At 43.2% G+C, this 24,935-nt stretch overlaps 1 protein-coding gene across 5 annotated transcripts in view; it reads right to left on the bottom strand.

Moving 5' to 3' along the window:
- Positions 1 to 24,935, bottom strand: part of Arhgap26 (Rho GTPase activating protein 26) — a 386,814-nt gene that overhangs the window by 116,728 nt on the left and 245,151 nt on the right. For all 5 annotated transcript variants that reach the window (XM_021150730.3, XM_085833661.1, XM_021150728.3 and 2 more), the window contains exons 15-17: positions 19,644 to 19,731; positions 18,012 to 18,070; positions 16,413 to 16,518 (exon numbers count right to left, since the gene is read on the bottom strand). In XM_021150730.3, the coding sequence (XP_021006389.1) occupies positions 16,413 to 16,518; positions 18,012 to 18,070; positions 19,644 to 19,731 (253 nt within the window). The remainder of the gene's footprint in view (positions 1 to 16,412; positions 16,519 to 18,011; positions 18,071 to 19,643; positions 19,732 to 24,935) is intronic.

The raw sequence follows: 24,935 nt of genomic DNA, 5'->3' as shown, positions 1-24,935 counted from the left end.
ACCACAAAAACCAGTCTCTACACCACATACTGAAATTTTTCATTGAAACCTCTTGGACTAGGTCCACCCAGTTCAAATCACTCTTACCAACAAAGTCTTCCATATTCCTACTAAGATAGCCCATTGAGCCCCACCTAAAGGATTCCACTGTTTTCCATATCCAAAGTCCCAAAATCCACATTCTTCCAAACAAAAGCATGGTCAAACCTATCACAGCAATGCCCCACTCCTTGTAACAACTTCTGTCTTAGTTAGGGTTTTACTGCTGTGAACAGATACCAGGGCCAAGGCAGCTCTTATAAGGACAATATTTAATTGGGGCTGGTTTATAGGCTCAGAGGTTCAGTCCACTATCATCAAAGCAGGAGCATGGCAGGTTCCAGACAGATGTGGGACTGGAAGAGCTAAGAGTTCCATCTCTTATTCCAAAGACAGCTAGGACAAGACTGACATCCAAGCAGCTAGGTTAAGGGTATTGAAAAGCTAACTGGCCTTTCATTCCTTCAAATGCCTTGTAAAGAGGCCAACATTATTTATCCTCTTCCACGTTAATAGGCACCTGGAGTTGCTTGTATGCTCTAAACAGCCCTGCAGTGACCAACACTGTACACACCCTTCCACACCTGTGTGGTTTGGGAAGATGCCCAATAATGACCTGCAAAAGTGTGCAGAGCTTATGCAATTTTCAATATTGACAATTTATTCCCCACAATGAGAGTGGGTAAGAGAGGAAAGAAGCAATCAGGGCTTAAAGGCAGAAGCAAGTGCTAGATGGGGAAAAGTGTATAGAGGAGCAAAGAAAACAAGAGTCTAATCAATGAGAGCAGGCACTTCCCCTCAATCCCAGGCTTGGCCCCAGTCTGCTAGGTGATCTAGACAGTTACGCACTCCCAGAATCTGGTAGAGACTTCTCTATTTTGTTTCCTTCCTTGTTAGTATTAGACTAGGTCTTGTTCTATAATCCAAGTTGGCCTGGAACTTAGGATTCCCTTCTTCTGCCTACTTGGGGCTGGGTTGAGATTTCTCTTTGACTATACAATTTACTTCACCAAATTCCTCATACCACTCAGAAAGATCAGACCTGTCCTCTAAAAAGATGCTGGCCAGAAATAGTGACACTATAGAGGGGGTGACCTGTGCATCTAGGAGCACTGAGCCCTTTCTAAGTGTTGTGTTTGCTATTGCTCAGCCCCAGGGGAGCTAATATCTGTGAGAGGCTTCCCAGTCTACACTCTGCGATAAAAAGGATCTGCCAGAGTCCTACCTGGAATCATGTAGCAAAGGGGCATGGTGCTTCCATGTCATCTCTCTCTAGGTGGCTTAACATCAGCCCTATGAATCCTGTGAAGAGACTCACCCCTTTGATGCCTTGGTTTCTTGGTTCTTCATTTCCATAGGCTTTAAGCTAGGCTGTTCCAATTCTCATCCTGGAATACATTCCACCAACCTCCACCCTAACTCCTATAGCCTGGTTAATCATCTCACAGGTTGGCTGATAATTACCCACTCTCTTAAACTTAACACTCTTAAAAAAGACACTAAAGCAAGATGGACAGAAAGATAATTTGAAACACACACACACATGTTTGCTAAAACTTCTCAAGTACGTGTTCATGTATAAATGATTCCCTCTGACTTCCAGGGGAAAACATTAACATGAATATTAGTGTAGTACTTTGAATAAGATGCCCCCCACCCCACCATAGACTTGGGTATTTGAATGTCTCTGGTCTCCAGTTGGTGGTGCTGTGTGGGGAGCCTCAGAAGGTATGGTTTTATTGGAGACAGTATGTGACACTGCAATATAGGCTATGGAGTTCCAGAGACATGTCATTCCCAGTGAACTCTCTCTGCCTCCTGCTTGTGGCTCAAGACATGAACTCTCTGTTGTCCCTGCCACCATGCTTGCTACCACAATTTCCTGCCATGATAGGCTCTTATGCCACTCCTTCAGGAACCTGAGACCATAGATCCTTTCCTCTGTAAAGTTACCTTGTCCATATGTTTTATAAAGGCAACAGTACAATCAATGTTTATGATTTTGAATTATCTTTTGATATTTTAAAACTAATTTGTATATGTGTGTCCAATTAGAGACATCTGATAAGACAAAGAGACTAGAAAGAAAGAGAGACAGAGACAGAGATAGACAGAGACAGAGAACTTCCAAAAATGGTATCTAAGTGATCTGCCTTTTTAGCCTATGTTTTTCATTTCATTTTAACTTCTAACATAAGTGCTATTCATTCCTTCAAATGCCTTGTAAAGAGCCAACATTATTTATCCCCTTCCACGTTAACAGGCACCTGGAGTTGCTTCCTCCTTGTACACTCTAAACAGCCCTGCAGTGACCAATACTGTACACACCCTCTCACACCTGTGTGGTTTGGGAAGATGGCCAATAAAGAATTGAAGAAGTATGCAGAGTTTATGCATTTCTCAATACTGACAATTTATTCCCCACAATGAATCAGTCATTGATTGCAGTGGTGGCTGGACAGAACAGGGGAAAAGCTGAGAATCTGGAAGAATTTCTACCCATTATGTTGAGAAACATTAGTCCCTTCTGAGTATTTCAAGGACAGATAGACAACTACAGAAAAGAGAAAACGGTTAAAAGGTAAATCCAGTAACAAGGTTCAAAGTGTGTGTTTGGTCACTATTGTCCTTAGCAGCAGCACTAAGACGTCAGTGTAAATGGAATCAAATGGGAGCTCTTTAAAATTAGAAAGCTCAGCTTGCCACATTGTGACTGAGGGTCTCTAATGGGCCTAGTGAGTTCCTTTTTACACTTACACTTACACACACACACACACACACACACACACACACACACACACACACACCCTAGTAGTATGGTCAAGGTTAAATGAGCCAAGATATATTTTTAAAGCCCTAGTCAACACTATGCTTATTTATACAGTGATGTAAAATGTTGACCCTCTAACAGAACAGTGATTGTTATGCATATATGACTATCTCTAGTGGTATGGCAAATGGTAAGCTAGCCAAGATACATTTTTAAAAACCATCAAAACAAATTCAAGCGGTAAATTTCAAGCTAACAGTCTATTGTCTCATCTCTTAAGTAGATAACAGTAAGGACTCTTTAAAAAAAAAAACAACCTTCATATTTTGATGATCACAAACTCTAATCAGTACATACAATGCTTATTTACGTAGCTCTGTAAAATGGTGGCCCTCTTAACAGAACAGTAATTGTTATACACATTTGAAATGTTAAAGGAATTCTTGCTAAGATTATGACAACTCTTGTTCTAGGTAATAATTAGAGCAATGCTAATGTTATAATTAAAAGTAACCAAGAGGAAAAATATAGCCTTAGCTGCCACTGTGTGGTCTTTGCTTCTTGCCTTCTCAAGTAGAGTTGGGTTCCCTACCTGAACTCTTACACCATGTACCTCACACCTAAGCCCTGGTATCTATCACGGCAATGCAGTTTATCTGTGGACAGACTCTGGTTCCCCTCTGAGCGAATACGTTGTCTCTGATGCTAATCTTTGGGGACCTGTATAGCATAGTATGTCTGGAAGCTGTAAGTCAATCAGTCAATCAAAGAGCTGATAAACAAGTCAACCTTTCTGGATGGGTGTTGGTTAGCAACAAGGATGAGGGTTAGCAACAAGGCATCCAATGAAAAATGAACCTGTAGCATACGTATTTTTTTTCTACTGGTTGGAGCTGGTTGGAAAGTAGTTTTGTCTTTCCAGGCTATATGTCTTCTATTACAATATTCTAACCCCTCGCTGTAGTTTAAAGGATGCCACAGACAATATAATATGGAAGCCAATGAGCAAGGCTGTGCTCTAGTAAAATTTTATAAACACTAACATTTGAATTTTCTATAATTTTCACGTATCATAAAATGTTGTTCTCCTATAGTTTTCTTAAATTATTATAAAATAAAGAAAACTATTCTTAGCTTATAGGTCATGCCAACACAAGCAGCAGGGGTTCCAATCCCTGCTCTAGCTGGCCTGACAGAGAAGTAGATAGGAAGAAAAGCAAAGGACTCATTAGCCAGGACAAGAAGCAGAGTGTAGGATGGATAAAAAGCAAGTAGACCTGTTAGTATCTATCAGCAGGACCAAAAGAAATGGAACCAAGGAGGAGTACAGCTTCATTGTTATTTTACTTTAATTTGAAACTAGTTATTCAGAACTCATATTAACTAATGGCTAAAGAAGTCAGAAAAAGAAGCGGGCATAATTAATAGTCATGGTAACACTAATTGAGATAAATCAAGCAGGCAAACAGAGGGCAAATCTTCCTAAGTTACAAGGTTTTCTTTCCCATTTCTAACACTGCTTAGTTCTCAGCCCACTCCCTGGCCAAGGTACAGACAAAGGACGAGGACAAGGAAGACAAAGGGATTCTGTCTGAGAATAACCAGAGATTGACTGTCCTGTCCCCGTCTCACCCAGTCCTACTACATGAAGCTATAGATATCTCCCAAGTTAAAAGGGGTCAGAGTCAGAGTCTACTCCTCTCATTAAACATAATTACAACTGTTTAAATGGCACACATGATTATTATATAAAAAATTCCAAAATAAAGAAGCCAAGAGAAGAAAACCCAAGTTAGAATATCATAGCTACCTGTACTCAAGGAGTGCTGCGTGTATGTGTGCATGTATGCATGCACGTGCATGCATGTACAAGAGACAGAGAGAGAGAGAGAGAGAGAGAGAGAGAGAGAGAGAGAGAGAGAGACTTTTTTAAATTAAAAAAAAAAGCCTTCTAATTTTCTTGCTGAAAAAACTGAAGGATCGGTAAACTATCTCAAAACTGTGCATACAATGAGTTTGAAAAGAAACAGGAGGAGAAAGCCAGTCAGGACAAGATTTCCTCTATTACCAGAAAGAAAGAAATACTTAGCAATGTGCCTTAGCCTCAGCAAATGCTACAATAGACAACTACAAGTGAAGCAGAAAGCCAAGCGTTCCTCTCCATTTAACTCTGCCCATGCCTCCTTCATCAGAGATTATCTTAGTTATCCGTCATCCTGGACAACACAGTTGCCAATGGGTTGGCAAATCCCAGAGAAGACAGAGAAGAAAGGTGGGTGGAGATAAGACGTTGCAAAGTCAGCTTTCCAACAGGTGACCCCTGACACTTCCCCTGGATACTTTTTACTCTCTCTCTCTCTCTCTCTCTCATTATTTATTCAACAAATGATCACCAAGTATATGGGCAAAGCATTGTCTAGATGCCAAGGACACAGAGCAGACAGACACTGCCAACTCACGAAGCTCATGGTTCAGGAGAAGATGGCAATAATAAACAACCAAGTAAGACCCATACAAAGCGTATTTAATGGTGACACATGCTATGGGGGAAAAATTAAGTAAAGCAGGTGGGTGGGGGTTGCTGGGACAGAAGGATGCAATTCTCTAACCAACTGAGGAAGTCCTTTGGCGTCAGGGACAGAAGCAAGGGAGGGGGAGCTGAAGGGCTATGTCCTGGACACTGCAACCAAGACTGAGAAACAGCAACTGAGAAAAGCACGAGATGGATGTTCTTCAAGCTTCCTTGGGGAGGTGGGGGTGGGGGGGCAGAGCCTTGAATTCAGAGCAGAAGGAGTAATAAAGAAGGAAAGTCTGATGAGGCTGATTCAGCTGCACAGAGTCACGGCAACATTTTACACGGTGCTTCCCTGGAGTCCTGGGTAGGAAAGCCTGGGTAGGAAAGTATGTACAAGAAGAACGAACAGCAAGGTGGGACTTGTGAGCAGTGAGCACAGACAACTACCTGGAAGCTCTAAGGGCATGGAGAAGTGGGACGCTGTCTACAGGGGGCATGGGGCTGGGGAGGCGATTTTAAGTTTTGGTTTTCTTACTTTTTGAAGAACTGAGGGAATCTCACACATATGTGTCAATGTGAAAGCTTCAAGGACAGGAGGAAGAGAGTGTTAGAGAGGAGTCTGAATGAATGCAGTCCCAAGTGGCTGGCTCTACAGTCACAGAGGGAGAGTGACAGACCACCTTTAGGTGGGGCCGCAGGGTGGCTGGCACAAATGCAGGCATAGGTACTAATCTGGTGGCAGAACCCTGGAGAAGTTCTGAGTGAATCTACTTCTTCTGACAAATGAGAATTAAAATCAAAGATAATCCTCTGGAAAAGAAGAGGCAGTGGCTGAGGAAAACACAGAGTGATGCCAGCTCGCACAGGAATTACGAGAGTGCTTTGTAATACCTGGAGGTTCAACTCTGCTTCTTCAATTCTGCTGCTGCTGCCATAGAAACCTCCCAGTAGCCTTCCTTCTTTAACACAGTTTAAATTACCTAAAGCTACACTTTCTTGCTTACAACAAAAAACAAACTAACTAACTAATTAACTAACTAACTAACTAACTAACTAACATGCCACCTCTAGGTTGAGGCCTAGGATGTTCTATTTTTTTTTTATTGGATATTTTCTTTATTTACATTTCAAATGTTATCCTCCGTTCCTGGTTTCCCCTCTGAAAAACACCCTCCCTCTATCCCCTCCCCCCTATACACACTCCCCAACTTACCCACTCCGCTTCCTGGCCCTGGCATTCCCCCACACTGGGGCATAGAGCCTTCACAGGACCAAGGGCCTCTCCTCCCATTGATGACTAACTAGGCCATCCTCTGCTACATATACAGCTAGAGCCACATGTACCACCATGTTTACTCTTTGGTTGGTGGTTTAGTCCCAGGGAGCTCTGGGGGTACTGGTTGGCTCATATTGTTGTTCCTCCCAGGGGGTTGCAAACCCCTTCATCTCCTTAGGTCCTTTCTCTAGCTCCTTCATTGGGGACCCTAAGGATGTTCTATTTTCTCACTGTGCCTGACTTTAACAATGTTGGACCCAATTGTGTGTATCTTCAAGGATACAGGAAGACCTTGCAGTATACTGGCAAGACCAATTATTTTTGGGTTCCTTTCCCACCCATTGAGTAGGATGAGGAAAAACAGGCTTATATTTATATTCCAAGTTTGGATACACAAGATCAGGATGCGGCACTGCTCAAAAAAAAAAAAATGTCCTGTGCAAAGCAGAGAGGGTTCACCGGGCCATTCACAATATCTTAGCCTTTCTCCTCACCTTGTATGAGTTATACTGGGAAAAGGACAAAGCATCTACTAAGGGAGAATGAAGCTGCACAGATGCATGCACATAGACAGCTTCCTTGCAACTACATGGAAATTTCAATGACTTAAAAAGATTGTGCTTGGTGGTAGGCTGGGCAGCAGAGAGGATGCACTGTACACCCTACAGCAATGTTTAATACAGGATTATATCCAACAGGGCAGTGATAGAGAATCCTGCAGAAAGAAAGTCAGTCCTCCACAAACAGGGACATTTCAAATACCACAGAGAAGGGTGGAAATTTCCAGATTCTGCCGACTAAGATGAGTCTTCGTGATATAATGTGTCCCCCTTCAGGAAATTAAGAATTATTAAACTTCAGTAAACACAGCTGCTTCTGAGATGAAATCAGCCTTGTGACACCAAGAAGCACGAGGCGGGAGGGGTGAGTGAGCAAGAGCCACCATGGAAATCAGCTCTGTTCGGCTAGCTCTGATGAACAGGTGCTTGGCTCCCTGGCACTGAAGCCTGAAGGCCCTGAATCTTCACAGAGAAGTGTGAGGTCTGGGGCAAGGTGGGACCTGAAACCAGATATAACAGCTCTTTCTCCCAGCTGGCACTGGGCTAGCTCATCTTTCGCTAGGAAGAGTGAGACGCTTAGCCCTCTGGCCTAAATACACACCAGGACCCAAATGAAAAGAAACAGAACAGAGTACACACACACACACACACACACACACACAGAGAGAGAGAGAGAGAGAGAGAGAGAGAGAGAGAGAGAGAGAGAGAAAGAGAGAGAGAGAGAAAGAGAGAGAGAGACAGACAGACAGACAGACAGGCAGACAGACACCCTCTCGGGCAGAAGGGGCCATGTGTGATATTGTCAGCATCAAGCCCCACAGTCTTCCCTTACAATGTGACTGTGAAGAAAGCTCCATCCAGTCGATAACAGTCACCCAACTGGCTTGGGTTTAATGGCTTCAGTAACCGCCCCATCTTCCTGCCGTCTCCGCACTTCTCAGACTGAAGGAGCTGACATCTGCAGCAGATGTTCCATATGCTCAACACAGCTTTCTATACATTTAACTCTCACAACTCCAGGACAGCAGGTACTATTATAGCCTTACTTTGGATTTCCCATTAAGAAAAAAATGGATTTACTAGTAGTTCTCAGGTAGAATAGAGACAGTAGGAGTTGAGCATACAGGTTCTGTAGCCAACGCATGCCCAAGCTCTTGGACTTTTTAAAATGTGGCTGCATACTGACTGAACCTTGGGCTCACACGGCCGACCCATGTACTACCTCCCATTGCCTGCAGGCTTCCCCACTGAAGTGCTTTAACCTGATTTCAGTGCTGCGTGTACGTTGACAACATTTTGGCTTATGCTTCTCTGTGTTGGCTGTTAGAGTTTATGAAGGTCTGGGACTATGGTCAGGAAACTATGTGTTATCAGGCTACAGCTGCACAACTTGAGTTAGAGGATGTTCTAGCTTAAGTGTTTAGGATACAATGAAAGGCCATATGGAGCCACAGAAATAGCTTAGGGGTTCCATCCCTAGCACCACCATATATTCATTCATACACACAGAGAGGTTGGGGGTAGCCACTGATTCCTGCAAGGTTATAGGAGAGAACAGAGCTGAATCAGGCAGTCTGGCTCCAGTATGTTCTCTCTTAATCCCTGTGCTCTCAATGCCCACAGATGAACTTCAAATTCCTACAAGTCTGCCTTACCACATATGAACCACAACTACTTGAAGAATTGGTGAGAAACCACTCAGTGTAAAAGAAAAAAAAAAAGCATTTTATGTGGTACGGATATAGCTCAGTTGATAGCATGCTTGCTTACCACTCATAAAACCCTGGGTTTGGTCACCAGTAAACCAAATATAATCACACACACCAATAATCTCAGTACCCGCGAGGTAGAAACAGTAGGATTGGGAGTTCAAGGTCATCTCTGGTTGCATAGAAAGTTTGAGGCTAGCCTGGGTTCCATAAGACACTGTCTCAATGTACCTTTACTGCCCCCCAAAAAGAGTTCAAGGTCACTCTTAGGTACTCAGGGAACTTGAGGCCAGGCTGGGCAGACAAACCTAGCTAAGCAAACAAGCAAACAAAAGCTCACAAAAACTCAGCATGCAATGTAGTGTGCTGGTGCTGGGTAAGAGAGGCCTTCAGTTCCCCTTAGGACAGTTCATCACTGTTCCCAGGGTCAGTGCAGAACTCCGGGCTCTGCTATGCTTGGCAAAGAAGGAACTAAGGCAGCAGGTTGTTGTTATTCTTGCTTTTACAAGACCACTAGCAGAAAACCAAGAAGGTAAAAGAGGGGATCCTTTCTAAAATGTGAGAGGGAATTCCAAGGCTTACTCCTTGAATTAAGAAAAGATAAACTATGAGACAAGAAAGTCACTGAAAAAAATCAGTCCAAATGTGAGTGGAAGACCAATGAGGAAGGTGACTTCTGAAAAGTTTGCTGATTTTTCTTTTTCAGACTAGATAGATAGATAGATAGATAGATACATACATACATACATACATACATACATACATACGTACATACACAGAGACTTAACTTGTATCTTTCTTTTACCCTAATCCTGAAGGCCACAGACCATGAAACTCTTAGGCTGCCGGTTTGGCAAGTAGGCTAAATAAGGATTGACCTATGATTACTCCTGCATTTCCATTGATTTAAAGTGACAGCGGTCTGTTTGCTTTAAATTATGTGGCTGTTCTCTCCGCTGTGTCCCTTTAAACAGGTTTTCCTTTGGCTCTACCAAAAATAGCTGAGAGGCTCTTTTGAGATTCATTAGTCTTAAAACAAACAAAACAGAATAGAACAATGTCTCCCTGCCTTGTAAACTGGAAAAAATGAAACCTATTGGAAACAGTATCATTAGGTTCTTGCAGGGACCTCTGACCTATCATAAATAGCAGGAAAAGAATAAAGGACGCAGTCAGGGCAGCAATTCTCCTCGCCTATCCCCAAACTCTATCTTTACAGATAAGCAGACTGGTAGTAAACCCTAACACCTGCCTTATGACCAGGAAGTGCTAGGCATAAGAACTGGGCCAGGCACAAGACACAACAGGGCCGTGGAGGACCATGGGAAACTGGAGACACACACCCTGGCGGATAGTGTGGCTTCTCCTCAGTTCTAGCCAGCTGCTAACAGAGATGTTGGATTTTTTTCCAAGTAAAATTACCCCCTTTTAAAGTGTCTAACCTGTTCGAACTTTTAAACCAGCAATGTACCACAGGACAGAACACATGTGGGCTGCTCCAGCTAGAGGCTGGTTTGTAATATCTGGGTAAGAAAAAATGTCAAGGGAGCTGGACCGCACATCCCTTGGAAGCTTCTGATCTCATAGAAATGAGAGAGATGTTCAGCAAACTGTGCCATGGGCAGAGAGTGATACACATAACAGGGGAAACAGAGAAGATAACGGCAGCTCAGGAAAGTGAGAGGAGCCTGAGGCAGGAAGGAATCTTGTAGATTGGAGCATGTGATCTCTGCCGAAGCTGAATGAGGTAGCCTAGAGCAGGCAAAGGATATGAAGCGGCTATTCTAGAAGTGAGGAAATGACTGTCAAAGGGGAAAGATGGAACAGGGATGTTTGAGAAATGACCAACAGACTACTCATGCTTCAGCGCAACCATTACCCTGCAGTGCTGGCTACAGTGCCGTCCATAATATAGAGGCAAGGGTGATTAGAAGAAACACAGACAGGGTGGCAAAGTCCAAAGGGAATGAAGACAATATAGTGGGTTTTATTATAATGGCAATGGAGAAACTGCTTTTGGTGTTTTTATCATTTTGTATTTTATGCAGATGAATCATATGCTGGAACAGAAAGTGTTTTGAGTTCTCTACCTACAGGGGCTATGTACTCTGTACACTAGAGGGGAACTGGCCAGTACAATCAGGGAAGGGGTTTGTAAGAAGCCTGGGAAAGACAGGCAGTTTGGGGAGTTAATGATGAAAATAGAAAGAATTATGTGGATTTAAATATAAAGTGGTTCAATCAGAACTAGCTGGGCCAGGTGACACATGCTTATAATGCTAGCCCTTTTGAGGCTGAGGCAGGAGGATGGATGGCAAGTGTGAGGCCAGCTTGGGACTAGCTGCCATAATATGGCTCCACGGGATATCAAGCCACAACCAGCAGTAGCCCAGCAGCCATGCAGTCCCACAAATGGCAGCAGTAGAGTGTCTAACAGCTACTAGAGAGAACATAGGTTTGGGAGATGGGGGACATGGCTGATGGACAGCAGCCTGAGAAACCACAGGAGCATCCGTCTCCAGCAGCAACTGCATGAGAAACATTAAGTGCAGTGAATATGAGTGCAAATTCTCACAGATGTTTGTTTCTGAGTACCATCGGTGGCGAAGAAAACATTAGCAATTCTCATGTAGCTAACAGTTCGTTCTGAATTTTATCTTTGAAGCCTGGGATGGAGAGAGCACAGGAGAGTTCTATGGCAGATAGGTACGAGTGTTGTGTAATAGTACTCCTCTCCTTTATTTCTGACCCTTTAAGAATATCATCGAATGCTACTTAACCATTAAGTGCTACCCTTTTTGGAGCCAAGGCCTACCTTGGCTTGTAACCATGACATTTCTATGTGAACTCAACCCACTGCTTCTAGATCCTAAAAGAAACTTGGATATTTCCTTCTTGGTTTGGAGGATGCAAGTTCTCAGGCTTCAGTCATAGGATCCTTAGAAATGTCTGCCAAAAAGAAAATGCCCCACATTTTTCTTTCATTATCCCTGTAATTGTTAGACTGTTGTCCTTTTAGAAAGTTACAACATGACAGATGATCAAAAAATAAACATCAGATAATAACGGGACTGAAAATAACCAGGAATTGGGGGAGGGGCATAAGCACAGAGCTGTATTTGCCTTCTTTCTTAGTCTTTTAACCCCAAATCTCATACTTTGGTATACATGAGCCAAAACCACAGAAATTGGCCATTTGGTCCCACGTGTCCCGATGAGTCATCACACCACAGGAAGATCTCTAGTGAACCTAACATCTGCTCACTGTTATTTCACTAAGGCTCCTTGGAGCAGACATGATGAGCTGCGTACATGCGGCTGCCTACAGAAAACTCCTGTTCTGTTTTCATTCTAGAGACTGTGCTTCCCTTGGCAACTCTGGTAAACCCTGTCTGTTGTAACCTCCTCATGTTGCTTTGGACCAAGAGGGCCAGGGAAGGTGTGGTCAAGTCTGTGGAGATCTTGGGGATCATCATTGTAACTCCTAAAGAGGCTCAAGAAGAAACAGTTTCTTCTGCCTCTGCTAAGCACTGATGTGCAGGGATACAATATAACATCTCATGACCTCAAGAGGAGGCTGGCTGAGCCGGAAATGACCTGGATCTTTCAGAAACCACAAATTAACCAGCTCTCAGGATCTTTGTAAGGACATAATAGATCCCTTTATTAAGTCATTTTGAATTAGGTGTTCTCTTAACTGAATCTTAAAACATCCTAAACACCACAAGATCTTCTTGTAACAAGATCTGTGGGCACAACCACACTAGTGGAACTGTATCAAAAATGAAAGGGTAAGATTTATTTCCTAGGAAGTGTTTTGGGAAAACCAGCCCCGAAAGGGTTTTTTAAATTAGTGACCCCTGATATATAGAGAATGCTTTGAAATCCTCCTACAGAGCACAGACACTGTAATAAAGTTAAGGATGAGCCACTGTGAATGATAAGTGTGGGGATCGCCAACATAATTGGAGTCATCAAATATGTAAACATTAGGAAACTACCATGAAGTCTGTGTTTATTACTCATCCACTGTTTTTTTTTTTTAATTCCACAATTATAACATTATAAGATCAGGAATTTTCTTTCTTGTTTCTGTTTAGAGCCATACCTGCCCCCACACCTACCTGGTGAAAACACAGAAAAATCAATCAATCTCTCTCTCTCTCTCTCTCTCTCTCTCTCTCTCTCTCTCTCTCTCTCTCTCTCTCACACACACACACACACACACACACACAAATCAGAAAACTGAGACACTTAAGGAAGGAGAACTGCAGAGATCCAAAGCTAGCTGGACATGACTTCCTTCATAGTGAAAACGTTTTGAGTGCTATTTTAAAATAAATCCATGTGCTTAGAGATCAAATTAATACCATATCTGGATAAATCAAGTCAAGATTTTTTAAAAGACCGATTTAATGACAACAATGGCACCTTTTATATTTGAAGAGTCAATTTGCTTCTTCCATCATTAATATACTCCAAAATTCCAATTCATATTCCTTTTCAGTACCATCTCTCTTTCCTCAGAACTCTTTCTTTATGGCCTCCCTTGCAGGCCAGTGGGTCTCAGAGGTCTGTTTGTGCCTTAGCTATCTGGAAAACAACCCAGAAATGTAGAGGCTACTAGAAGGGTCTCAGTATGGCCCAGCAGTGCCAGCATGAACAAGCATCTGCAGTGATTCCAAGCATACGTGCAGGCAAGTGACTCCAGACTGCACACTGGATCCCAAGGCACAGATAGAAAACATCTAATTATCATAGCAGATTTAAGATGGATCAACACAAACATGCGCATGGCTGTCTGTAATTTTGATGTTCCCCCTGAGGTCTGGAACAGACCCAACCTCTTTCCTGACTTGGATAGACCTTAGTAATAATTTTGCTTTAGAGGTCAGGAGTTTTAGCTTTTCCTTAGAAACCTCTGCCAATTCCCCAAATGTATTTTTTCTTGATATTAAATATAAAATTCCTAGAAATTTTATATGAATATAAAACATTATAAAATATAAAATAAACAGCTATAACACATATTGCCCGAGTTTGAACCACAGACTGAGATCTCCAGGCAGGGAGTAGGTAACAAGAGAAGTAAACACTGGGTTTTCCAGCAGTCAGGCTCTGAAACCAAAACTTAGGAAGGAAGCTGACCGTTAAGAGAGTGGAGAGGGAACAATGGCCCAGGCCAGCCCTAGACTAAGTCTGAACCTGAGAACACTGGAATTAAACAAAGCTCCTGCCCCAAGTTCAGTTTCCCTTACAGCTGGGCTCTAAAATAAGGCCGGTAGTGTAAGCAGAGCACAGTTCAACTATGGTCTGAGAACTCCCCTGAGCACTAATGAAAACTCAGGGCCAGTTTACATCTGGAAGCAAGCTCTGTGGACTAAGGGCACTGCTTTACCTCAGCAGTCCTAACCCACAGTAAGGTGCAGGAGCTAGGTGACTGGTAGACATCTTGATGCTTAAATGAACAAGGTAATAATGTCAGAAGGCCAAGGAAACCATCACCACGTAACACAAAATGTTCCAGACATGGAATAAATAACCCCAGGCAGGGGTCAGGGAAAACAAGGCAAGAAGTCAACACCACAGGCACAACTTGCATATTCTCTAGTTGTATTAAGAATATAGACTGTTCTGTTTTATTGCTTTAGTTGTTTTCTTCTTTAAGGAATATTAATTCTTGGGGCAATTTATAAATGGAAAATTTTCAGTTTTGGAAAATTTCAGTGGTTCTGATGGATCATCATTAACTTTTTTTCTCCAACTAAGCTCCAACTAAGCTGATTGCAATGAAAAGCAGCAGCCATCAGCTAGTGTCCAGTCCTTCTCTCCCCTACCAGCTCTCAGCAGGCTTCACGGCCACCTGAAGATGCAGAGTCACAAGCACCCCTCACACCCTTAGCAGAGAGTGCACCTGGAACCTCGTATTTCCATGTCTACCTCAAGTATGCAAACTTCTGTTTGTGATGACAGAAACCAACTTTCTAGGTTAGCAAATGCTCAACTCTGGGTTGTATGGAGCAAGCACCAAGTTTGCTTGAGAACACCGGGAGCTGCTTTCTGAGCCCGTGCTCCCATTACTTTAAGCAAACATCATGGTGTTCTTTTGACGTTCTGGAGGCATTCTCCCTGAAAACTTGCATGTCCTGGACCATGCTTCCTAAATACTTCTGAATATGCAGTCCAGATATGGCATCACACACACACACACACACACAAGTGATCAATAATGGATAAGTCCTTGATTCTGTTCACTGGTTTCTCACCCATGCACAAAACATTCTTGGTTCTTTTTAACAGCCTTGTAAACCTTTATGGTATATGTATGTGTGCCCACAATGGAAGGTAATACCAAGTGCTTAACAGATGAAGGAAAACTAACCATAACAATCATCTATAAATGGGCATCGGCTTACCCAAAAGGTCTGGCTTAATGGCACAAGCAAACCACTGGCTAGGAGTGGATTTGCAGCACATCGGTTCAGAAAGTATGGGACTTAATGAACTGAGTAAACTCTACATATTGACACCCCGCCACCACTATCTTTCTATAATAAAGAATACTCCATTTAAGAAAGGTCAGAACAAGCCAGGCGTGGTGGTGCATTCCTTTAATCCCAGCACTTGGGAGGCAGAGGCAGGCGGATTTCTGAGTTCGAGGCCAGCCTGGTCTACAGAGTGAGTTCCAGGACAGCCAGGGCTACACAGAGAAACCCTGTCTCGAAAAAAAACAAAAACAAGAAAGAAAGGTCAGAATATAGCATACAAGTAATGACTAACACAAAAACAAGAAAGAAAGGTCAGAATATAGCATACAAGTAATGACTAACACAAAAACAAGAAAGAAAGGTCAGAATATAGCATACAGGTAATGACTAACAAACACAAACCAACTCAACAAGATTATTCAGAAACAGGTGAGGCAACAGTAAACACTAAATTTCAAAAGCATCGCAACGCTGTTAAAACTTCTAGCACAAAAACTGGGCTACTCAACACTTTGGTGATGTTGCAGGGCAGGAGGACATTTGCCAGAAATAAGTCCCCTGTTCTCTAATAAGGTAAGTTTGAAAATCAATGGCCTTATAGATGAAGACAGTCTATTTTCCACACTTGATGAATGGGGAACTGAAGCAGTGGGGAAACCCGTGTTTTGACTGTGGTTTAAGAACAGACACCTCTGGAATCAGGGCACTCTTGCTCCAAATCCAAGTTCTGTAACCACACAGCATATTGCTTTTCCTCAGACATCAAAAGAACATATGAACCCCCAAAACTTCATGGTAACCAGGAATAATGGCTGACATACTCTGGATTGGAGAGTCCCCCTGCAAGCTCTGGTGAGCTGCACTGTGGCCCTCTGCGGGCTCCTTGGCAAGGGATACCTGGCGCTAAATGTGTTCTCTACAGTTACCACTGCACAAACTTCTTTCCTGGGCCTCCAGCCTACCTGCTGTAACAGTGAGAGAGACATGCACTGACTTCCTGTGGAGGCCAGCACTCTCCCGGGTAAGGAAAGAGCAACAGTGGGGGAGGAACCTACTTGGCCAGGTGGTTCATGAGCAGCTGCAACATCTGCCGATTCTTCTCCGGGAGCCGATGGACAAGACTATGGATCTCAGACACTCGAGTCTCTTGGTTTTCCAGCTCTGGGAAGAAAAGGGGTAATGTTGTATTGGAGTCACAGCTAAGTTACTGGACAAGACCAGGGGGAACTAAAGCCCTGGCACTAACACAGGGAAGATGTGCTTGAGGATTTACCACCCTGTCATGTGTACGTGCCCAGGACCAGTGGGGCAGGCAGGCTCTAAAGGCCTTTCAGTGTGCTCTCTGTATCAGAGTTCATCCAACTAATGACTGTGATGAAACGGAGCTGGTCAACCGCACACCCAGGGAAGGAACAAACACGAAGCAGCTGGCTCCCTCGAGGGCCAACTTCATTTCAAGGAAAGAAGGAACTTTATGCACTTGTGAAGCGGTAAACAGATCTTATGTGAACATCACCAAGGTCTCGTGTTACAAAATGATGTATCCAGATGCACACACACACACAAACACACACAAACACACACACCACAATATGTGTAACACACCTTCGGAGTATGAAGAATGCAGTGGCAGACAGAACATTCAAATCTTTCTGTCACTCTATAGCCTGCTACCTTTTGATTCAAATTGGGGAAGTGGTTTTGTTTTCTCTGGGAAATAAATGGCTAATACTCACCATATCTATTTATAGAACTGATGTGACGTTTAATTAGAGAATGGTTGACATGGGCGTGGAATTTCTCTTGAGAAAGAACTCACATACACACCACCTTCATTCCTAGCTTTCTCCCATGCCTTTCTATTCCTTGCTGGTGAGGACAAGATCAAGCATAAGGCTCTCGGAACATTAGGTACTATAAAACTAGGCCAGTAGGAGTTACCAGGGTAAACAAACCCTAAAGGCTAAAAGTATCCAGGGAGAGGCACAAGCTATGGGCATCATAATACCAAGAGCGGTTCTGCCAGGTTTAAATCTGATAGAGAATCTAACTGCCACATTACTGCAGGTCTGCCCCACGTAGACAGATTCCAATATACTTAGGGTAGCTTGAACCTAATCCCAATGTACTTCAATAACAGTAATATGAACTAAGAACCTAGATGATATAGCCAAAGGATGATCAGAAGCCTTTCAATGGAAGACATGGTGGGAAAAGGATTGTGAAGTCACATAAAGGGTGCCAAACTCAAGGAAACACTTCCACTGCTCACTTTAGGAGATGTCCAATGTCCAATTCATGTTGCAGAATGTTACTTTAAGGATGGGAAGAAAAACCAATTATCAAAACTAGAAAGGCAAAATTGCTTTTCTGTCTCATCTCTTTTTCCTTCTCCTCCCCTCCCTTCTAGCCAAGAAAACTGGCTCTTAAGTTTTTCTCTTCTACTGTGAAACGGTAGTGTTAGTAAGGCCCCTGGCAGTCTTGAGTTCATTTCATTTTTTGGTCTGTGACAGAGTCTCATAAGCTTTGTAGGCAGACACTTCGCATGCAGTCTGTGACTAGGCTAGGTAGTATTTATATTGGGGTTCTGAGTGTCCCTTGAAATAGAAAAATCTATTATTTTCTCCTTGAAACTTCAACTACAAGATGCTTACTTGCTGCTTTGATGAAACTTCTTTGAAACTGGTACATCATGAGGGGTCCTGGGAGCATTCTAGAATAAAAATATATAGACACAGACACGTCAGTTCCACAGTGCGATGATCTCTCTTGCTAAGCAGTACCCTGAATACTGCAAAACAGCATGGCACCTTTCAAATACTCAGGACGCAGAGACACAACAGCAGCTTGGTGTAGCAGCAGGACTGAAGGCACATGGCACTGCACCTGAGACCCTCACTTTCAGAGTTTCCTTGCCACCACATCTTGTTATGTGCCCAAGGCCGAACTGGAACTCACTGTCTTCTGCCTCCCAGGGGCTGGGGTTACTGGCGTGTGCAAGGCTCTGTCTGCCCTCCTCTCTTTTGGAAGTGGATAGCTCCAGCTACATACACATCAGTCGCAGGGCACCAAGAGCTAATGGGCATCGAGAGCTAATGCAGAAGTACGGGCCAAACCCACAGACCTCCTTTCACTCTGTTAGTCATCCACGAACAAGAGCGCTTTAGGACATGTTGAGAAACAAGTATGCATATCTGCATTAGCTGCCTTTAGCCCTCATCTCTCTAGAAGCTTGTTGTTGAAATCAGAGCTTCTTAGAAACACCATAAAAAATGTTTATTGGCAATTTGCTTCCAAGAAGATTATTACTTCCCAGTATCAGTGGGCTATAGGACATTGTACCAGTGGAGTGTGAACCTGACAAACTACAAATGAGCTTTTTCTGATACTCCAGGTTAGAATCAAACAGACTCTTCATCATTTGTGGTTCAATTTCATTCTATCGGCTACCCTAGCTTCCCTAGCTCAACTCTTAGTCACTCCTTGTTACAATGTCCCAAATAAAGTTTGCACTACCAAGTCCCTTCTGTGACCTCCTGTGCTACCCAGGCCTCATTAAGGCTGTATAGAGGCTCAGTCCATGTGATTCCACTTCTCCTCTGTGTGAGACTAGAAGCCATCCTCCCGGTAACCACAGCACAGAATTACAGTGTTCCTCCTAAGTGTAAGTTTCAGGGTCTCGTGTGTGTGTGTGTGTGTGTCTGTGTGTCTGTGTGTCTGTGTGGGTGTGGTGGGGGTAGTGGTAAGCAGAAAGCCAACAGTCTGAGTGAGGGACAGAGGGGACCAATGAAACTGTATATAATAGTACAAGGTAATTATTTCCTTTCTCCTCCCCAAATAGCAATTTTTCCACATCTACCCTCTCATGTTTAAGGAACAATATAAGCAATATGTGTTTGTGTGTGTGTGTAAAGCTCCAAACCGTTGTAATAAACTGGGTATATGATCAAGTCTGCTCAATCCAGTGATGTATCAGTTCTTGTTTTTATAAGAGATCATTCAGGGAAGGCCACAGTTTAGGGTGTGACTAAGGCTAGTCAGCTTAATACATCTCATTAAGAGCATGGCTTTCTAAATCACTCATGGCACCATAGCATAGTGACAGCCCATCAACCCTGGGCGATTTACGATCGGCCTGACCCACTGAACTTAATGCTCCCGCACAGAAGCAGTTTCCACATCTCAAACACCCGCCCAGCAGCTCTCTGGAGGCTGCAAATCAGACTGCTTTCTTCCTGACCACATGCTAACTAGGTGGCTTGCTGCTTCCAAGTGGAAATCCCTACCTCAGGTAGGTCTTCAGAGCACTGGTGACAGTCTTTATCTCCCATTCGGCACAGATATCAGTTTCTGTCTCAGAAGCTGCTTTGGGGTCTAAAATGGAGAAAAGACAATGAATAAAACCAAGCATGAAAAAGTGATAGTGGCAAATGTTCATACACGTAAGCACTCAACCTCATCACTAACTAGAAAAGTGAAATATTCAAGTTAAAAAATAAGATATTTATTTTGCCTATCGCATAAGAGAAACATTTAAACATCCAAATATCTGTTGTTAGAAGAATATGGAAAAGGCACTCGGCTTATAAATTCCTAGAGGCAGCTGATATCAACGCGACAGATTGAAAGAGAATTTGACAATATGGATCATCAAGAGTCTAGAAACACTTGGATCCTGCTAACTAACAATTCCATTTCTCACCATTTTGCCTGTGAGAATAAAACAAAGCATGCATCAAGGTGCAGACCAGGCATGTACAACACACACTCTTCAGTGGGGAAAAGGAAAGCAAGAGGCAGCCTAAATGTTTAACCAGAGGAGAGTGGCTAAGTGAATTACGGTATATCTCCCTGATGGAATATTACATGGCCATTTTATAAACTTAACATTACACTCATACTGATGACTTATGACATGGAAAATGCTTGTATTTTATGTCAAGTAAAAAAAAAAAAAACAAGATTCAAACATTTTTGAGACATAGAAAATAGCTGATGGCAAACAGTTTCAAATTCTAATAATGATTGTGTTAAAGTGGTAAGAACTATGGTTTTTGTATTTTCTGAATTCTGTATGGTTTGATTCCATCATTTTTACAGTATTTTTTTCTCAATTGACTTAAGTACAATGAGTCCCACCATAATCTCACTGGCTCTGGATAACTTCTTCTTTGGCCTCTTCTTGCATGTAACTTTAGGCAAATGAATTTTAAGTAATCTCATTACTGACAGAGAAAATTCACATAGCTGTTCAGAGCAGCCCACAGACCCCTGAGAATAAAAGGCAGAGAACTGCAGGATGAACAGCCTCATGGGCCATCAGAGACCACTGTCATGGGCAAGATAGGCCAGGCCACATACATATAGGACATGGAGATAGTAGAGCCTTTAGGTGTGTGGAGGCAAAGTCCACCCTTGCACAAGCAGCCCTGAGACCGAGCCGTGCCCAGCCAGCCCAGCTCACATTCCCTTCCTGCTCTGCACAGTACCTCATTCTTCACTGGGACTCCCTCTCTTATTATTCCATCTACAGTTGGGAAGTGAAGTCAGGACAGACAGCTCAAAGGCACAACTCAGGGTACCATGAACCAACTCAGGGATGGTTCAGGACTGGCCTTACTCAAGTTGTCACCAAGCTCATGACTTTTTTGGAGACAAGGCGTCGTTTGGTGTGCTTGATTCGAGAAGGTTATGTAAGTGCCAAGTGCTACCATTAAGAATCTCATAGAAAGCCTCCAAAACAAAGCCAGAAAAGAGAGAGGGAGAGAATGGTTCTGGATGACAGGCTCTGCACGTGAACCTAGGCATGCCTTTTTATTCGAACAAGCCCTTAAGTTCACAGTAGCTGGATTGACTCAGATCTGAACCAGTGGCAAGGACTACAGAGAAGTGATGTGCCTTTATTTGGTTGTCCCTAGTTCATATTCCCCACCTTTTGAAAGAGTAAGAAAAGATACATGGTGACTTAGATCTGGTTTTCCAGTTTGATATTTAAATGACATGTCAGGTAAATAGAGACTGAAACCGGACTAGCTCTTTCTCAATAGTTCCGAAGACTGAAAGCCAAGTAAGGGTTTCTGCCTACAGGGCTAAGTGCATCTCCACTGGGAAAGGAGATGAGTCACCAGGCATACTGTTCTGTCTGATGAGAAAGAACCCACGTTCATGCTAGTGAGATGAGGTCAAATACTTGTGAATGGCTTAAGGATTTAACCTGTAATTCTTAAGAAAGAACACACAATTGCAGCTGGCCCCTCCTGTGCAGGCTCTTCCACTGACATATATTTACAGATGAAACAGAGATGGGCTTTAGCTCACAAACTTTGTAGCTCATAAAGGCAGGATGCTTGTGCATTGTTCACACGTGACCAAGGGCGATAAGACTCTTGACGCAAAAAAAAAAAAAAAAAAACAAGGAAGAAGCATATTCATAGAACAGTAAATCCCACCCAGTTCTCTTATGGCAAATGTCCTTAAAGGTTTAAAAATGTTGTTTTCTTAGTGCCCCAGTCCCTGAGACATTAATTCTTTTCCTTCTCTGTCATCTGAGGCTTCCTGTTTTCATCCTGCAGATAGACATGGACACAGACTGCTGAAGCCCGAGGCATCCAGGCGCTGTGACCTTCCCCCACTCTGTTCCCAAGGCGCATGAGCACTGCTGCCCTCCTTGGTTTCTGGATTCAAGACAAACGTTACTGTACATTTTTCTGAGGAACGATCCAACTTCCACCCCAGAAAGGGGAACATGCAAGGACATCAGCAGCCGTTGGCAGGTCTGGGAGTTGTGAACTGTTCCATGAACCGCATTTAGCAAACTAATCATTAGCTTCCACTTTTTTGGGCTCTGTAACCATAGGAATATTGCATAACATTACAGGGAGGAGAGTCAAATTACAGTCCGGCTGGAAGGCTTTTTATAGCGCTGATGAGGCAAGGCTCATAACTTGAACGTGTCCATTTTAATTCGTTTAATGTCCGAACTAAATTGAATACAACCACCTAAGTTACCCCATTTCCATAAAGACTGGCCTGTCTCTATACCTCCTTCCTTCCTTCCTTCCTTCCTTCCTTCCTTCCTTCCTTCCTTCCTTCCTTCCTTCCTCCCTCCCTCCCTCCCTCCCTCCCTCCCTCCCTCCCTCCCTCCGTCCCTCCTTCTCTCCCTTCCTCCTGTCCCTTGCTTAAGGAGATGTCTTGGTGGCATCTGGGCATCTCCATAGGACTCGGACCTTTCTCCCCACCCTGCCCCCCAACCACTGCAGAACTTAGTGAGATAAACATGCACTGAGAGAGAAGCACAGTGTTGAAGAGGGCATGCGAGTGAGTGACAAGCACTGACTAGGAACTCTCTCCCACCAGCCACCACAGGAATCCAGAGAATCAGGGGACACCAAGCCAAAGGAAGCTGTGCTCCTAACAGGAAGCCGACTTAGGTCATCTAGTTTCTGAGCACCACCCGGTACTCCAAAAGTAAAAGAAGCTCAAAGTCACTACCCAAGCTTATATTTTTCCAAAATGACCCACTGTACCATTGTGTCAGTTAAAAATTTTCCAGTTGGGCTAGGTCCATTTATACACTTAACTTAAAAAAAAAAAAAATCAATGAAGGACTAGGAGGTGGATTAATGGTTAGGGTGCTTGAAATGAGTTCATACCTCCAGCACCTGCATATAAAGCTAGGCATGAAGGTGTGAACCTATAGTCTACTGGGGAAGCAGGGATGAGAGGATCCTTAGAGTTCGCTGAACAGGCAGTCTATTGTGAGCTGCAAGCTCAGTAGAGAAACCCTGCCTCAAAAATAAGGTGTGAAGTGATAGAGGTAGACACCCAGCACCAGCTTCTGGTCTATCCACACACATGCAAGGCATATACTCATACACACACACACAGATACTCACAGCTTGAAGACAGGCACACACATGCACACACACCAACAAAAGAGAAGAAACTGAAAAAGTGTACACATATATTCTAGTATACACACACACACACACACACACACACACACACGTTTCCTTTAGAAAACAAATGGTCCTGGGTTGGATCCTCAGTATCACAAAACAGAAGTGGAAGCACACAACACAAGCCATTTTCATAGAGCCTTCATGTGACAATTCCCTATAAAAACTATCCCACATCCACACACAAATATATGGACTTCTGACTACTTCACTTTACATATACACTGCACCATTCTTTTTTTTTTTTACAGTAAATTATATTTACTCCAGTAGACATATCAATTATATTTACAAAAAGAAGAAACAAAATATATCCTTTTACTTTTTGATGATTTTCATACATTTTTTTTATATTTTTATTACATATTTTCCTCAATTACATTTCCAATGCTATCCCAAAAGTCCCCCATAGCGCCCCCCACTTCCCTACCCACCCATTCCCATTCTTTTGGCCCTGGCATTCCCCTATATTGGGGCATATAAAGTTTGCAAGTCCAATGGGCCTCTCTTTCCATTGATGGCCGACTAGGCCATCTTTCGATACATATGCAGCTAGAGACAAGAGCTCCGGGGTTCTGGTTAGTACATCATGTTGTTCCAACAATAGGGTTGCAGATCCCTTTAGCTCCTTGGGTACTTTCTCTAGCTTCTCCATTGGGAGCCCTGTGATACATCCGATAGCTGACTGTGAACATCCACTCCTGTGTTTGCTAGGCCCCGGCATCGTCTCACAAGAGACAGCTATATTTGGGTCCTTTCAGCAAAATCTTGCTAGTGTATGCAATGGTGTCAGCGTTTAGAAGCTGATTATGGGACGGATCCCTGGATACAGCAGTCTCTAAATGGTCCATCCTTTCATCACAGCTACGAACTTTGTCTCTGTAACTCCTTCCCTGGGTGTTTTGTTCCCAATTCTAAGAAGGTGCACAGTGTCCACACTTTGGTCTTCATTCTTCTTGAGTTTCATACACTGCACCATTCTTGACTTCATGTCCTCTTGTAAAGAAAATTTTAGCTGTACCCTTGTTACTACTGATAGACACGGACATAAACTCGATGTTTCTTTGCAGAGCTTCCTTGCAGAAATAATTCCTGAAAGTGGACTTTCTGTATCAAAAATCTGTGAGGTTTAAGTATCTGAAAATACTACTAAAGCTGCTCTCAGAGGTTTAAGGCTGTGTGAGTAATTCTCACACCCTTGAAACAGCATGCACTCTGACTATGATCTTTACCAGTCAAAGAGGTTTGTTGGTTTGCTTGTTGTGTAGGTTATGTCAATGCTTTAATTCTCATTTTTGACAGGGAGAACAAATGCAGAGCCCTCTTCTGCAATGTAAGTGTTGAGTGACTATCCCTGAGGCACACTTAACTCCTCTGCACCTGTACAGCCCCACACTTTCTGAACGGTGTAAACATTCAAGGAGCTCCCACCACGAGCCAGGTGCTCCCACACCTCAGAACTCTGGATAGGATACTCTGTCACTCCGCCCTCTTCCACCACAGGCACCCCTGGCAACAGCTGCCCATAGCATCGCACTTCTGAAATCCAGCCACATTGTTACAAGTACGGTAGTTTAATCCTTTTATTATGGAGTCGTATTCAGAGTTCTGGGTGTGCCA

The sequence above is a fragment of the Mus caroli genome, unplaced genomic scaffold (genome assembly GCF_978045245.1).
Source record: "Mus caroli unplaced genomic scaffold, Mus_caroli_1 scaffold_19, whole genome shotgun sequence".
NCBI lineage: Eukaryota > Metazoa > Chordata > Mammalia > Rodentia > Muridae > Mus > Mus caroli.
Note: the sequence above shows the minus strand (reverse complement) of the source record. Positions and strands in the feature narration are given on the sequence as shown.